The sequence below is a fragment of the Schistocerca americana genome, chromosome 3 (assembly GCF_021461395.2).
Source record: "Schistocerca americana isolate TAMUIC-IGC-003095 chromosome 3, iqSchAmer2.1, whole genome shotgun sequence".
Taxonomy (NCBI): Eukaryota; Metazoa; Arthropoda; class Insecta; order Orthoptera; family Acrididae; genus Schistocerca; species Schistocerca americana.
In genome coordinates, this window is record NC_060121.1 from 321,191,089 (window position 1) to 321,207,631 (window position 16,543).

The 16,543-nt window shown below is 36.2% G+C and overlaps 1 protein-coding gene across 1 annotated transcript in view; it reads right to left on the minus strand.

Moving 5' to 3' along the window:
* Positions 1 to 10,423, minus strand: part of LOC124607021 (cytosolic Fe-S cluster assembly factor nubp1) — a 41,180-nt gene extending 30,757 nt beyond the window's left edge. The window contains exon 1 of the mRNA XM_047139181.1: positions 10,271 to 10,423. Within this exon, the coding sequence (XP_046995137.1) occupies positions 10,271 to 10,301 (31 nt within the window). The 5' untranslated portion in view covers positions 10,302 to 10,423. The remainder of the gene's footprint in view (positions 1 to 10,270) is intronic.
* Between the last annotated feature and the right edge of the window lie 6,120 nt (positions 10,424 to 16,543).

The following is a 16,543-nucleotide window of genomic DNA, read 5'->3' on the forward strand; positions in this document are numbered from 1 at the left end:
TTTTGATTCTGTACTTTACCGCAGTCTAATCGAAGGAATCAGCCTTTTTTGCCTGTACAAATTTGATAACATTCTTGATTTTCTAAAAATTTCATATTAGTTTGCCTTATGTCTTCTAGAAGCTTTTCCTAAGGTTCTAATAAGCCAGGATTCCTTTTTCCAACTTTAACTTCCTTGCCCTACATATCTGTCGTCATCAGCTTATGTCTCTGGATGTTTCCTCACTTTCTTTTATTTCCCTTTTTCTCATGGCATATTTTATCCCATATAATAAGGCAACCTTTGGTCTTCCTCTGTGCCTTTCTCCCGGAGGACAGTAAGTCAAGATCATATTCGCATCTGGCATTCACACTTTATGTCCATACCAGGCAAGCTACCGTACTTCTATTCTATCTGTGATGTTTTCTTGGGTCTGCGTCATTTCTCTAATCATTGTATTTCTTATAATGTCTCGCCGAGATATTCTACACAAACTTCTAAGCTAGTCCCCAACTTTTTTTTTATTTTCTCCAGTAAGCTCCCAACACTGACATCCACAGGCCAGTACAAACATCTTCTTTACTCTCCAACTTATCTGAGAAGATCATTACAGAGGGTTTAGCTTCTGGATTGCTGCTTTCTGATAGGCTACTCATTGCTGTATTTCCCAATTACTTGTTCCATCTGCCAATGAGATGCTACACAAATATTTACATTTTTTACAAGCCTTTATGTGTTACTATTACTATTTGTACATTTTCTCTACTGCATGAGTATTCAATCTTTTTAAAATTTACTTTTATTCCCCACTTATCATGTTCTTGTAAATAATATTTTTATTAGCATAGCATGTATTATCTTCTTCACTGGGCGCCACTACCTGATCATCTGCAAAGAACGTGCTGTACAAACATTGATCCTTGTTATATGCATGCCCATTCCTGAACATTTTCTACTCAGCAGGTCTAAGGCTTTCTGGATGTATATCTTGGAACAACGTAGGAGATAAGGAACATCACTGTTTTAATTCTTTTGCAATTCTAAAAGGTTGTGACGAAATTTTATTCTCCACTTTGATTACACATTCTGCACACTTTTATAGGTTGCATATACTTCTAACATATGTATTTCGTGTTCACTCCCCCTAATGATTATAAGCGGTATCTTCAGAGGCACTTTGTCATACTCCTTCTCGAGAGCTATGAATACTAAATGGGAACTCATATTCCTTTCCAGTCTCTTTGCAATTAGTCATATTAAAGTAAAAATGTTGTCAATTCAAAATCTTCCCTTCAGGTGCAGGTGTCACCACCACTAAATTATTGGGGGAAGGAGGGAGGGGACTCAATAGATAAGGTATAGATCGTAAGCGGATCTTGACAGACGTTGAAAAAATTAGAACCTAAAACTACTTTTTGCAACGTTACAGATGCCTCAAACCACACATTTCAATGCCACTTAAAAATCCTAAAGTGTGCCAGTTTAAGCATGGATTAAAATGTATTTTGTGACTACTGAGTATAAAAGTTATACAATATGAACAACTAAATTTATCAACAGTGTGTTGTGACTTACGTAATATGTTCCACACCTTTTTGCAGGGAAGAATTAAGGGAAAATAATATATAGAGAATAGGCTATACTTAGATCAGTTTAGAAAACGGTCGATAAATTCCTACAACGTGGGTGTTCTACTATGAGGGGCCTTCAATAGGTAATACAACACATTTTTTTTTTTCTTGGGCAATTTTGGCTGAAAAAATGCAGAATTTGTTATGGAACATCATGGATATTCCCCTTCATGCCATACAGTTTCATGACATTCTGATAGATGGCAATGCTATACGTAGCCTTCAAAGTGTCGCATGTAATGGATGTGTATTCCAAGCAGACTGTTTGCACCGAGTTTCTTTTAGTGCAAAAACCACAGAATCCCAAATATTCATTGGCATTTGCTGTATATCTACAGAGACCTGGCAATGAACAAAAGCACATTGAGTAAGTGGGCGGGGTGCCTGTCATCAATGCAACAAGGTCGCACAAACCTGTCCAAACTCCCACATGGCAGCCGCCACACACAGCTGTGACTCCAACAATGTCGGAATGTGCAGACACTCATATTCAAGATGATCGATGGATCACTAACAAAAACCTCGCTGTACAACTGGACATCTCTGTTGGTAGTGCTGACACACTCGTCCACCAGTTGGGGAACTCAAAGTCGTGTGCCCACTGGGTTTCTCGCTGCCTAACATAAGACCATAAAGAGCAACGAACAACCACCCGTGCAGAGTTACTTGGTTGTTATGAGGCTGATCGTGAACGTCATCACAGGCGAAAAACATGGGTTTCAGCACTTCAAATCTGGAAAAAAAAAAAAAAAAAAAAAAAAAAAAAGGCAATCCATGGAATGGCACCACACCACCTCTCCTCTGAAGTAGTAGTTCAAAGCTGCACCCTCAGTCAGTAAAGTCATGGTGATGGTCTTATGGGACACTGGAGGGATTATTCTGTTTGATGTCCTCCCTCTTGGTGTAATGATCAAGTAAGAAGTGTATTGTGCTACATTCAGAGAATCAAAGAAATGACTTCAGCTTGCTCATTGCCACAAAAATGTAAACAAACTTCTCCTTCTCCATGACAATGCGGGGCCTCACCCAACTCTGTGCATCCAAGAGGAGCTCATGAAGCTTCATTGGACTGTGCTTCCTCATCCACCCTACAGCCCAGATCTTGCTTCTTCAGACTTCCATCTGTTTGATCCAATAAAGCACGCACTCCATGGGAAGCAGTAGGTGGATGATGGCGAGGTATTGCTGCAGCAAGATGTAACTCTCAATCAAACAGCAGAGTGGTACCATATGGGCATACATGCCCTCCCAGTAAGATGGTATAGGGCCATCACACTGAATAGAGATTGTCTTAAAAAATAGGGTATTGTAGCCAAAAAAAGTGGGAAATAATATGGTGTTTTGGAATCCTGAATAAAGCCAAAATACTTTCAGAAAAAAAAAAATTGTTGCACCTCATACACTGCAATAGTAAAATTGAGGAAATTGGCATACTTTTGTAACAAACATTTACTTACAATCATTCCTTTGCCTTTCTCAAAGAAAGTATTGATGAATTGTCTTGAACAATCTTCATAGCAATTCCTCTTCACACTCAGACTGACTATAACTTTATTATTATACCCACACCTGACTGTAAGTGATTGTCATATGGCATTTGATTATTAGTCATCTGCCTCCTGGTCATGCCTCCCACAGCAAAACCAAGCACATTTGTGCCTACATACTCCACTCCTTTATCACTTGTAGCCATACCAACACAATTCATAAATACTTGGAATATTGTCTTTTTAGTGAAAACATTTGATTTACTGGCACATTAGTGACTCTAGAAAACCATTAATTCTTATTGCACAAGAGCTTTTAGTATGTGTAATTAGTTAAGCTTGGATATACTATTCGACTGTGTCATTTTTTGTCATATAAGACTCACCCCCTCCCCACTCTGATAGAAAATGAAGTATTGAGTTTTTTATTTGTTTTTCCCAAATTGACTAGTTCCGTGATTATGTACACAACTATTAGTGAAATACTTACTAATGTTTTCCTTCAAAAAAATGTTCAAATGTGTGTGAAATCTTATGGGGCTTAACTGCGAAGGTCATCAGTCCCTAAGCTTACACACTACTTAACCTAAATTATCCTAAGGACAAACACACACACCCATGCCTGAGGGAGGACTCGAACCTCCGCCGGGACCAGCCGCACAGTCCATGACTGCAGCGCCCAAGACCGCTCGGCTAATCCGGCGCGGCAATGTTTTCCTTAATATGCACATTGGTAAATACACTCACTTGGAGCAGTAAGGATATCAAGTTTCTAAATAGTTCCTCACAATGAGCCTTTTCACTTATTATTACTACTACTATTACTACTACAATTATTATTAATATGGACTTTTCTGTGGTTTAAAAACTGTCTCAGTTTTGTGCCTTGAGCCCCAGAAAAGAATCCCATACCTAAGAAATGAGTGTACATAGGAACAATATGTCACCACAAGACATTAGCCGTTACAATTTTCCCTGTCAACATCTTTAAGTGTGTGGTCTAGCTTACGCTGAACTTCTTGATATGCTACTAACTCTTGTAACCTGATTAAACTTCATGGCTGCACTACAAGCTTGCACATTTACTCTAATTCCCTGTGTCCCAGTACCCAGTGGAATGTAAACTCCTTATTTTTCTATTGCATCAGAAATGATTGTTGTATGTTCTGGTTAGTTTTCTCTGTTGGGAACACTTGGTTGAAAGGCCTGAGGAGCATTAAGAAAGTTGGAGCAGATGAGAATTTCTTCCCATATATTCTGCTCCAGTGCCTTCAGGATAATTCCCAGTTTAGCCTGAAAATATCTGATACAGAAATCGTGATGACATATATGGTAAGCAAATCCTGATGGCACAGTCAGAGAAAACCATTGAGCAGCCGACAGTGTCATCCTGTTTTGAGCTTTGTTAAAACTATGGAGTTCATCTAAAACACTATAACAGTAAGATCTAAAAATCAGGTCTGAAATGCTCTCTTTCCTAAAATTTGTCAAATTAAAGACAGCTCTCAATGTGATGATTTACTCCAATCTTGGCATAAAGCATTAATAGTCACTATGTCTATACACTTGGCATGCTAGCTGCAATAATCAAAATTTTGAACAACCAGTTCCAAGCAGCCAGCTGATGGACAGTCGAAATGTGAGCAAAAATAAGCAGTTTGATGTGGATGTGGAAGTGTTACAATTGTTGACCTGCTGCGAAAAAAAAAAAAAAAAAAAAAAAAAAACAGAGTCACCATCTATTTCTGGAGCAGCACTCAAAGGGCACATGCCAAACTTACCTCAAGAATCTTTGAAACTACTCAGATGTTTTTTTATTACTATTATTATTTTTAACTTTACAAGAATGTGAGAGCAGTAATTCAGTAATCTACTAGAAAACATATAACATTCAATTATGAGTACAAATACTTCTGTGTGCGCTTGTATAACTCCAGAAAGAAAAACTGGTAACAACTTTGAGATGAGTGTAGAAAACAATTTTATACTTACTTTTAACAATGTTATTAATGGATTTTTTACATTTCCTGCAATGCTTTGTTGCTGCACTGATTCATGAAACAGACCTAATATTTCTGAATTCTGAGTCATCATTGAAGTAATTAATTCTGTCTGTGATAAAACATAACCCCTCATACATAGGTAGTCAAAGTTTTACCTTGCAAAAATAAAATTATGTAATTAACTTTTCATTTCTTTGCAGGTAAATCTGCAGTCCTGGTACACACTGAAATCCCTGCCCCACAGTTCCTTAGCATGCCACTCCCATCTATATTTCACTAATAGGATGTGCCATTTCGTTTTGGCTCCTCTAACAGTGGTCCACGTCAGTGTTGCAGTGATTTCAATGGGCATCAGGACTGCCGACATTTACCTACAAACAAATAATAACTTTGTAACTTTCTTTTTTAGATGTGGTGTTTAAAACTTTATGACTACCCTTCTTAAGAGTCATGTCTGTCTGGAACAAGTACAAAATATTCATGGCAACTTTTCTACAGCCCTAGGCTTCTGGTCAATGATTTGGATCAGTTGAATATCCATGGAGATATTGCCCACCAATAGAGGTTGCTGGTCCATAATTTGGTAGTGCTTTACATCTACAGCTATATGATACAGACCAAATTTACAGAGGTGAGTTTCCAGTGGAAACATCTGCACTTCTTTTTATTAGATTTTTTTTTCCTTTTATGTAGAAACACTACCATGTTCCTGAATTCTTTTTTTAATCTTACAGCAGCAAAATCAAAACCAATCTATCTTGATTAGATTCTTGGGTGCTTTAATCATAATCTCTTATTGTTTTGATGCTTCAACCAAACTTTTGTCATCAGTCTCCTCCTTTTTGGTAACAGGCAAATAAATCTGAATGAAACTTACTGGCAGGTTAAAACTGTGTGTCAGACAGAATTTTCCTTTCATGGGCAATTGCTCTACCATCTGAGCTACCCAAGCACAACTCACAACCCATCCTCACAGCTTTACATCATCTCCTACCTTCCAAACTTCACAAAGTTCTTCCATGAAACTTGCAGGACTAGCACTTCTGGAAGAAAGGGCACTGTGAAGACATGGCTTAGTACAGCCTGGGGGATGTTTCCAGAATGAAATGAAATTTTCACTCTGCAGCGGAATGTGTGCTGGCATGAAATTTACTGGCAGATTAAAACTGTGCGCCAGACTGAGATTAGAATTCAAGAGCTTCGCCTTTCTCACGCAAGGGCTCTGAAAGTTTTGTGGGAGAACTTCTGTGAAGTTTGGTAGGTCTCAGCCCAGAACACAGTTTTCATCTGCCAGCAAGTTCCATACCAGTGCACATGCCATTGCAGAATGAGAATTTCATTCTGGAATTTGAATGCCTGAACCCTTGCTGTCACTTTCACCAATGCCTGGTACATCCATATTAGCTTGAACTGTATTATTTACCACGGTTGCCACATGAAACTGCAGTTGATCAAAATGTATGCAGAGACAATCTTCTACATCTACATCTATACTCAGAAAACCACTGTGAGGTGCATTGCAGAGAGGACATCCCATTGTAACATTTACTAGTATTTCTCCCTGTTCCAGCCACATACAGAGTGCAGGAAGAACGATTGCTCGAATGCCTCTGTGCATGCAGTAATTATTCTAATCTTATCCTCACAACCCCTATGTGAGCTATATGTAGGGGGGTTGTACTATATTCCTAGTGTAATCATTTAAAGCTGGTTCTTGAAACTTTGTTAATAGACTTTTTCGGGATAGTTTACATCTATCTTCAGCAGTCTTACCATTTAGTTCTTCCAGTGTCTCTGTGACATTCTCCCACAGATTAAACAAATTTGTGACCATTCATGCTGCCCTTCTCTGTATACGTTTAATATCCCCTGTTACAACTACCGGGTAGGGGTCCCACACACTTGAGCAATATTCTAGAAACAGTTGCACAAGTAACTTGATTGATGAATCAACACAGCATGGTAAGAAATGCCCCAAGATGACATTAATCCACGCCACAATGAACGCAAGTGTGTATTTGTGCCTGTGGTGAATCATCACAAACTGATGTCGATGATAGACATCAGTTTCAAATGGAATAAATGTTTAATCATTAAATACCACTTACATGATCAACATCTCCATAAAGTTTGATAAATATCCGACTGGTGCTTCACCGTGTAACACTTCTGTTTCCTGTTAGTGTACCTCAGGTTGCTTTTCAGCTCTTCTCCACTCCAGAAGTATGAGAAGTTCATTTCAGAAGACAATAAGTCTGACTACTACAACAAGTCTGCAGAGACCAAGACAATTACAGTACACTTCTCGTCTTGATGTGGCTGTGTATGGACAACTGGCCAGGAATTCTTGGCTGACACATATGTGTAATTCTTTGAGCTGTCAGTGTCAAATTGGCTGTCGTAACATGACTAAAGGAGTTGGGTAGCCTTGTGTTTGGTGGCTCGGAGTGACGTGAAATGTTCTTCCGCCAACAAGGAAACTGCATTCACCTTAAAAAATATGGCCAGTTTCTATTCTGCTGAAAATCTATTTTGGGCATGCTCAGAGTTGTGCTCTCATACTTAGTTGCCTTGGACTGATGTTATACAAAATTTTAAGCACAACTTTTACATACAGATGTTAAATTTGCAACTTTGTTCATTCCACTTTGGATGTGAATGGTTTGCATTATTCTGAATAGTTAAGAAATGCTTAACAAGCAGCTGGTGATACCAAATAGGCCTACGTGTATTGCACAACCCTTAAATAAAGTGTAATGAATTTCCTGCAAGAATCTCAGATAGCTGAAAAATTACACTGTTATTCATTCCTGGTGAGCACACTCCACAACAGAGTGTCTACTATTAAAGTCACTCACTGATGTTTACTTGACTAATAACAAAGATTAATATCTGTTGACTTCAAGATTCAATAAACTGTTAACAGGGAAGATATAAAAATTGATACCAGCTTGAGCAAACAGTGAAGGAAACAAAAGAAAATTCAGACTAAGTATTAAAATCCATGGAGAACAAATAAAAACTTTGAGGGTCGCCGATGACATGGTAATTCTGTCAGAGACAGCAAAGACTTGGAAGAGCAGTTGAACGGAATGGATAGTGTCTTGAAAGGAGGATATAAGGTGAACATCAACAAAAGCAAAACGAGGATAATGGAATGTAGTCGAATTAAGTCGGGTGGTGTTGAGGGAATTAGATTAGGAAATGAGACACTTAAAGTAGTAAAGGAGTTTTGCTGTTTGGGGAGCAAAATAACTGATGATGGTCGAAGTAGAGAGGATATAAAATGTAGACTGGCAATGGCAAGGAAAGTGTTTCTGAAGAAGAGAAATTTGTTAACATCTAGTATAAATTGAAGTATCAGGAAGTCATTTCTGAAAGTATTTGTATGGAATGTAGCCATGTATGGAAGTGAAACATGGACGATAAATAGTCTGGACAAGAAGAGAATAGAAGCTTTCGAAATGTGGTGCTACAGAAGAATGCTGAAGATTAGATGGGTAGATTACGTAACTAATGAGGAGGTATTGAATAGGATTGGGGAGAAGAGAAGTTTGTGGCACAACTTGACTAGAAGAAGGGATCGGTTGGTAGGACATGTTCTGAGGCATCAAGGGATCACCAATTTAGTATTGGAGGGCAGTGTGGAGGGTAAAAATAATAGAGGGAGACCAAGAGATGAATTCACTAAAGAGATTCAGAAGGATGTAGGTTGCAGTAGGTACTGGGAGATGAAGAAGCTTGCACAGGATGGAGTAGCATGGAGAGCTGCATCAAACCAGTCTCAGGACTGAAGACCACAACAACAACAACAACAACAACAACAACCAGCTTGGTAACCTGTTCATAGTATGCCAAAGAGTTTGGTTAATTGAACCTATCAATATCAGATGTTGGCTTTTACTCATGAAGTAATTATGTGTAACAACGTGTGTGCAAACAGAAAGATGATGGAACATTGAAAACATTTATTTTCTGTTCTTTAGTACAAGGTGTAGCATAGGTTTAAAGCTGATGGTACGGATTTGAATTGGTGATGCAAATCAGTGTACATAACCCTACAAAATGTTTGTTGTGATGAAAATGATCAGTAGTGTAGCATGACATCTAGATTAGGTGAATGACAACTGTTTTGTTAAGTGACAAAACAGTATTAAAGGCTTCAATTACGCCGAAGAGTTGAGAGGCACTCTAGCACAATTTTGCAGAGATTATTCCACCAATTAGTTTATTTAGTTTCCATACATCATACAGTACTTAATTACATGGTGTGTAAAATAAATATTTTGTTCGCTGGTTCAAGTTTATAGGTGTGAATTAGAGACATATCAGTCAACAACATACTGTACCATTCCATACGACATCAACTTATAAAAACCATGAAAGATTCTTTTGCAGATATCAGGGAACACTGATGTGCCTTGAATTTCTCCACAGTGCCCGATTCGAGTAAGCAACATTGCTAAGGTAATTGATGGTGATATTAAACGCATGTACGTAAGAGGTGACGTTTAATTAAAATAACATTGATTGACACAGAAGAATCCTACCGAATCACTAATAAAAAACGATTTCCGAATCCACTCTTGCTATGTTTCTACCAGTGTTGTGCGATTTTCGTTACGCTTTCCTACGGTCAACAATTTTCCTTCGCATTTCTTTCCAATATCGGTAAGGAGGATAGAGTCCCAATGACACAACCATTATTATCTCGAATTAAGAGACTGGTATCACCTAATTATTAGTCACGAATTAAGACAAATTAGTAAGGGCAATGCTTCATCGGTATTTTTCTAATTCCAAACTACTGACGTTTCAATTCGTGACAACGGATTTCAAATACCCGATAAAGGACCACAACTTAAGAACTGCAACAAATGCTCTGCATGGTACTACGGTGTCACTTTCCTTCTTTACTTTTAAATGTTACAGCAATGAGCATGAAAATTGTGCATTCAAGTGCGTGAATCAAGGTTACATTTTGTGTCGATTCATGTCCCTTCCTTCTCAATACTCTTGCGAGTTCTTATTGCGGATACACTGTTTATGACAGTAACCTCTTCGTCACGCTGCCGCAGCGCCATCAAAGTGACAACCGTGACTCGAAATACTGTTTTATTTAACGACACAAATATGTACGATTTTCCCAAATTCTTCCCTACAAACTTACGTTCGGGAGCTTCCGCAGGAACATCTGCCATTTCTACCGTACTACCGCACCCGGTACCACTAACACACAAAGATGATTAGTTTTCATTCGATATCAATGTTGTGGCACAAGATCGCTCCCACAGTAGCTGCTGCCATGGCAACCAAATAATGGCACTATTTATAGCAGAAAACGCTGACAAGTAACAACTCATTTTCTGTTCCGGGCACGTTCGCGTAATGTCAGTGTAAGTACTAAGGTTTTATATCTATATCCGCATGTAAAAAATTATCATACCGAACTTAATTGCTGTTACGTTGCCGTTAATAACACATATTCATAATATAAATGCCTGTTTCGTATAAGAGTCCAATTAAATTCAATCTATAAATAGAAATCTCCAAAGAAAACTTAACCGTTCTTTTTCCAACTGAAACACACATTGACCATAAACGAAGCGGTGGTGGTAGTGGACGTCGGGATGGGATTCAGTGTGAAGACAAGGAATTTGTTTCTTTCTCTTTATAATGTGGCAAATTATAACCAGCGCATAAGATGACCAATAATGGAGCAAAAATTGAGCTTTTTGAATCAGGATTTTTAGTTGAGAAGGTGTGCAATATCTGTGAATCCTACTGCAAAGACACACATAAAGGCCACACATTAATATAATATTTGGGTATTTAAATTATACACTATAATGTAAAATGAAACCGCCTAAGTGTATTCTGGCAGGCGCATTTCCACTGGAAAGTTACAGTACCCAAATCTACTTGGTGTAAAGTCAAACTTTCAGAAAGCACTGCACATTGCAAACAAAAAACTCGTGAGCAGTAAGTGAACTGGATAACAAATCAAGTTTTTCATTACAAAAAAAATTAAATGTCAACCACTTAGTAGGTCTACATACAGTAAACAGTGGTAGTCACATTAATTTAGTGTTGGGGACACCACTAAAGAAATAAATTTTAGGAGGAAGAGAGTGATCCATTAGGACCATTACTGAGATATATAATTTTGCTTCATGTCATAAGGTGAGAATAGTGCTTCCAGAAATATTTCGTCAAGTTTGTTGGTGTCATATTCAATGACATTTTGAAATACTGTAGTGCATGTAGTTTCTTGCAGTATATTTCTACATTTTCTGCAGATTAATCTTTGTATTGTAACATCATGAGCTGCTCCTCACACGAAATGAAAATATTTTGTAGCTTCGATATTTTCATACAGCTTGAGAAACACTTTACAGTTGTCTAATATCACAACTAAAATTTAATAGTGTTTCTCACAGTATTCCATGGTTTTCATTCAGGAAATTAGTAGCAAACATTTTCCTCCATTATTACTTCCTGTTGCACTTTTGTTCAAATTCTAAATAGCCGTAGTTAATATTGTTACTTGTCGTCTTTAAAAATAGTAAAGCATTTCCGGACTGATGTCAACTTATGTTAATTTACAGAGATGCACTTTGATAATAGATCTGATTTAACTACACTTGATTTTGTTTTATTTACCTTTTATTCTTTTTATATTGATATTACTGAGTTTCTGCAGCATGTTTACTTACTAAAACGTTTGAACAATATTCCTGTTAGTATATGGTACAATATTTAACCAGAATCATGTATTTTCACACGTCATGTTGGTATAAAATTTTGTGTTATTATTTATTTGTTCTCTCGTTTTGGTCTCCTAGCCATTGGTAGAACTTGTAATTCTCCGCTGTCTAACATTGGGTTGTGTGTTGCTGGTATTGAGTCTTCTCCAAACTACTGGTCATACTACTACTACTACTAGTAATTCTACTACTGCAGCAACTATTACAGTCTTCACAAGTTTAGGCCTTGGTATGGTATCATAGTTGAATCAGTTTGTGATTGATTCACCACAAGATCACATACTTACAATAGTAATGAGTTCTAATTATTTGTACTTAATGTAGTGATTCTCAGACAACAGATTTGAAAAAAGTATACATTTTTACATGCATACTGCCTTTCGAATATTTGAAACTCATAGACTAGTTCACCTCTGCTTTATGTTATTGAACTTGCCTTTTGCTCTAAATAGAACATCACTATTTGCCAGGTGGTAGGTTTAATGTACTGTTGATTGACTGTATCATGATGGATAAATGTTACCTGGCCTTCATAACTTGGTAAAAGTCTGGAATTTGACGGATCAAATGGACCTTGTGTGCTAAACATTGGCCATCTGTTTATAACTGTAAAAATAAGAATTATGTAACAATAACTTATTATCATGCTAAATTGCTGCTAAAAGATCGTTAATATATGTACAAGTCATAAGGTTTCACCCTTTTATTCTTGCAACCAGTCAATAAAAATTTTTTGTTTTCCTTGGGTTACACACATACGTCATACTTTAATATTATAAATATGATTAAGAGTGAAGTTTTATACCATTTTTGCTGAGCCATTGAGATGGCTAAAACTAACAACTTTACTGTGATACTATATAATCTCTGACAAATGGTAAATCTAAATTGGAAAACGAGCTGTAAATGTCCTTCTGCATAACTGTAATCAATGACTACACTCTGAAAGGCACTATCATATTTATAATGGGATGTGCTTTCTGTTGCATCACACATTATAATTTTCCATTTACAGAAGAAACACACCTGTGGGAGAGCTAATTACGCATACTGAACTGTAAAATATTCACAGTTTCCTTCATGAAGTCTAGTCTGCTATGGTCTTCTAAACACAAAACAATTTCTGAGGCTATTCATAAAACTTCCAAGGACTAGGTGATCAAAATGAAAAACTACTACATAATATCCTTTGTATAAACTGAACGTCCCTTGTTAATTCATATTAATATGGATATTTCTAAAATGGATAAACAAACACTTTACAAGTAGTCGCTTCTCTAGGTAATCACCAATTTTCCAGTATTGGACCAACCAATCGAAGCCCAACACTTTTGCTGTACCTGCAACAGAACTCATTTGATACTACAACGTTCTGTAAAAACTTTGTTAATTATAAGTAATGGTTGCGATCATGAGAGGTGACAACTAAGTCAATAATACACAGACTTTCTAATAACAATTTCTATTATATTTTTCCAAAATACAGATACAGCTTACGTTATTTATCAGGCAGCACTACAATGGCGGCCTACCGCTAGGCGAAACAAATCAGGAGAGATTTCAATAAAGCAATAGTCTCTGGTCATGTTCATTTTCATTACACAATAAAAAGAATGTTATTTTACTTTTATATCACACACACACACACACACACACACACACATATATATATATATATATATATATATATATATATATATATGTGTGTGTGTGTGTGTGTGTGTGTGTGTGTGTGTGTGTGTTCGTATATATATATATATATATATATATATATATATATGTTGTTAGGATATTTATATATATATCCTAAAAATGGGGCACATAAACAGTGTATTCATGAAAATTATTGATAGGGTTTCTACAAATGGTCTGTGAGTTAACATAGTAAAAGCAGCTAATTCAGTAATAAAAATATCATGATGTGACATCATCTCTAACAACAGAGTAAGGTACAAAGGCAATACATAAAACCAAATACTTAAAATTATGAATTTATATGTTGGCATGAACTTAAAGTGCGACTCTCATATTATAGATATTGCCAAATTCTCAAATACAGCAACATTTTCGCAGTGTATGGTTACTGACTTTTGTGGTGAAAACATTGTTTCACATAGCTGCGTTCATTGAGTTCAGATGAAAGAATATTGTACTGAAATTGCCTACATAGACTATAAATAGTCATTTAATATAAAATTGTATTAAGAATAATTTTTAGATTATTTCAAGAAACCTCATGTATGTACCCATTTGAAGATCTAGGCATCCTAATACCAGTGATCTAAAACAGTCACTCCCTAACAAAATTCGTTAGATCTTGACACAGTTTCACAGTAATAACACACACACACACACACACACACACACACACACACACGCACATGCACACATAAAACCATGAACAAATAGACTTTCAGTATTTATGAATTAACCAACTCTAACACAGAACAGATCAACGTATGTAGTACTCAAAATATCTTACCACTACTTTTATGAAACATAGACACCGACAGAATCAGAAAACAGTAAATGAAATAATTTTTGTTTCACAACTTTTATTATACATAAGAATAATTTGTGTATACACCCTGTAAATAAACCCAAATCCAGCATATGGTTAATGTAAAAGCTACTCATATAAGTGGTCCACATAAAGGCAAAATTAATTAGAAAATTTGTTATATTTTTAAACCAAATGGAAAATTCACATTCGCAGTAAGATATAAATATGATTAAACTAAACAAAGATAAACCGAATTCTCTTCATTTCATGCACTGGTATCATGTGATACACAGATGCCAATAAAGAAATACAGTTATTGTATCTCTTCAGGCAAGTATTATGGTTAGATTAGATTAGATTTACTTTCATTCCATTTGATCGGTAGTGACTAGGTCCTCCAGGATGTAGAACATGTCAGAAAAATGATAATACATGACAAATATTTACAACTCAAACAAATAAGATAATGTACCATTCCACACGTCCGAAGTGGAATGGTCGTCATTTTTTTAATGAACACTATATGAAAGAATCATTTTATAAATACTAATGCACAGAATTTAAAATAAAAAAGTTTTTTATGTATTTAAAAGGTAACAAACATGTAATAGAACAACTATAATACTTATTTACAATGAACACATAACTGCATTGAAATGGTGCAGAAGTTAGACTGTACTTACACACACACACGTATTTACAATGAACACATTACTGCACTGAAATTGTGCAGAAATTACATTGTACTTATATATATATATATATATATATATATATATATATATATATATATATATATATATTCACACAAACCAGTTGGTTCTACTGAGAAATTCATCAATGGAGTAGAAGGAGTTTGCCACCAATGAATCCTTTAGGCTTCTCTTAAACCGAATTTCATTGGTTGTTAAGCATTTATGGCTTTATGGCTGCTAGCAAGTTATTGAAATGTGTGTTCCTGAATAATGCACACCTTTTTGTACAAGACTAAGTGACTTTAAATCCTTGTAAAGATTATTTTTATTTCTAGTATTGAGTCGATGAATTGAGCTGTTGATTTGAAAAAGCGATATGTTTTAATGACAAATTTCATTAAGGAATAAATATATTGGGAAGCAGTAGTTAGTACCCTTAAACATGCTTCTGCAGGATGTTCTTGAGTTCACACCACATGTAACTCTTACTGCACGTTTCGTGGCCAGAAAACTTGATGAATTACCCCAAAAAATAATCCCATATGACATTATGGAATGAAAGTAAGCATAGTATGCCAGCTTTTTCATTTTTATATCCCCTATGTCTGACACAATTCGCATTGCAAATGGAGATTTGTTAAGATGCTTCAGCAGTTCTGTGGTGTGCTCTTTCCAGTTGGATTTATTATCAAGCTGTAATCCCAAGAATTTAGCACTGTCCACTTCTTCTATCTGCTTGTCATCGTATGTTAGGCATATACTTGTGGGACACCCCTTACAAGTTCTGAACTGCATGTAGTGTGTATTTTCAAAGTTTAGTGGCAAAGAATTGGCTAGGAACCAGTGATTAATGTCCACAAATATTTTATTATCCGATCTTTCTAAGACTATATCACGGTATAAGTGTATATGTGTATGTGTGTGTCGCCACTTTATCACGAGATAATTATATATTTTTGTTTTTATAATTATATTTCATGATTTTGGTTGGGATGGCTTTAAATATTGTGGGCTAACATGAGACGTTTTATTAACTTATACCATGATAACACTCGTACAGACATCGGCTGCCCTGAGGTACGTGCGATATAATATTTTTTAAACACAGCGCGCAACTCACTGCCTTCTAATAAATAGTTTGCGTGAGCGCTGCTATTTGGAAATGATAATATGCGTATTATTACGCAAACTGCAATTATTAATATGGGTTCAGGGGCTACTGGTTATTTATGTGCCAAACTACATAAAGAATAACTGAGATATTACGGAATGTAATGATTTTCAATATTTCTTGTTCATTATTTGCAAGGCAGAACTGGAGAGAATCTCATCTGCCATTAGGCGCCCAAAGTGAAACATACTGAACTCATTCAGTGCTGTGGATTTTAGTAAATGAATTTTATCACTACTATCTTTAACTTTGAAATTAATGAAAGATCAAAGGTGAGAAGTCTCTCGCATTTACGTTTAATAACATG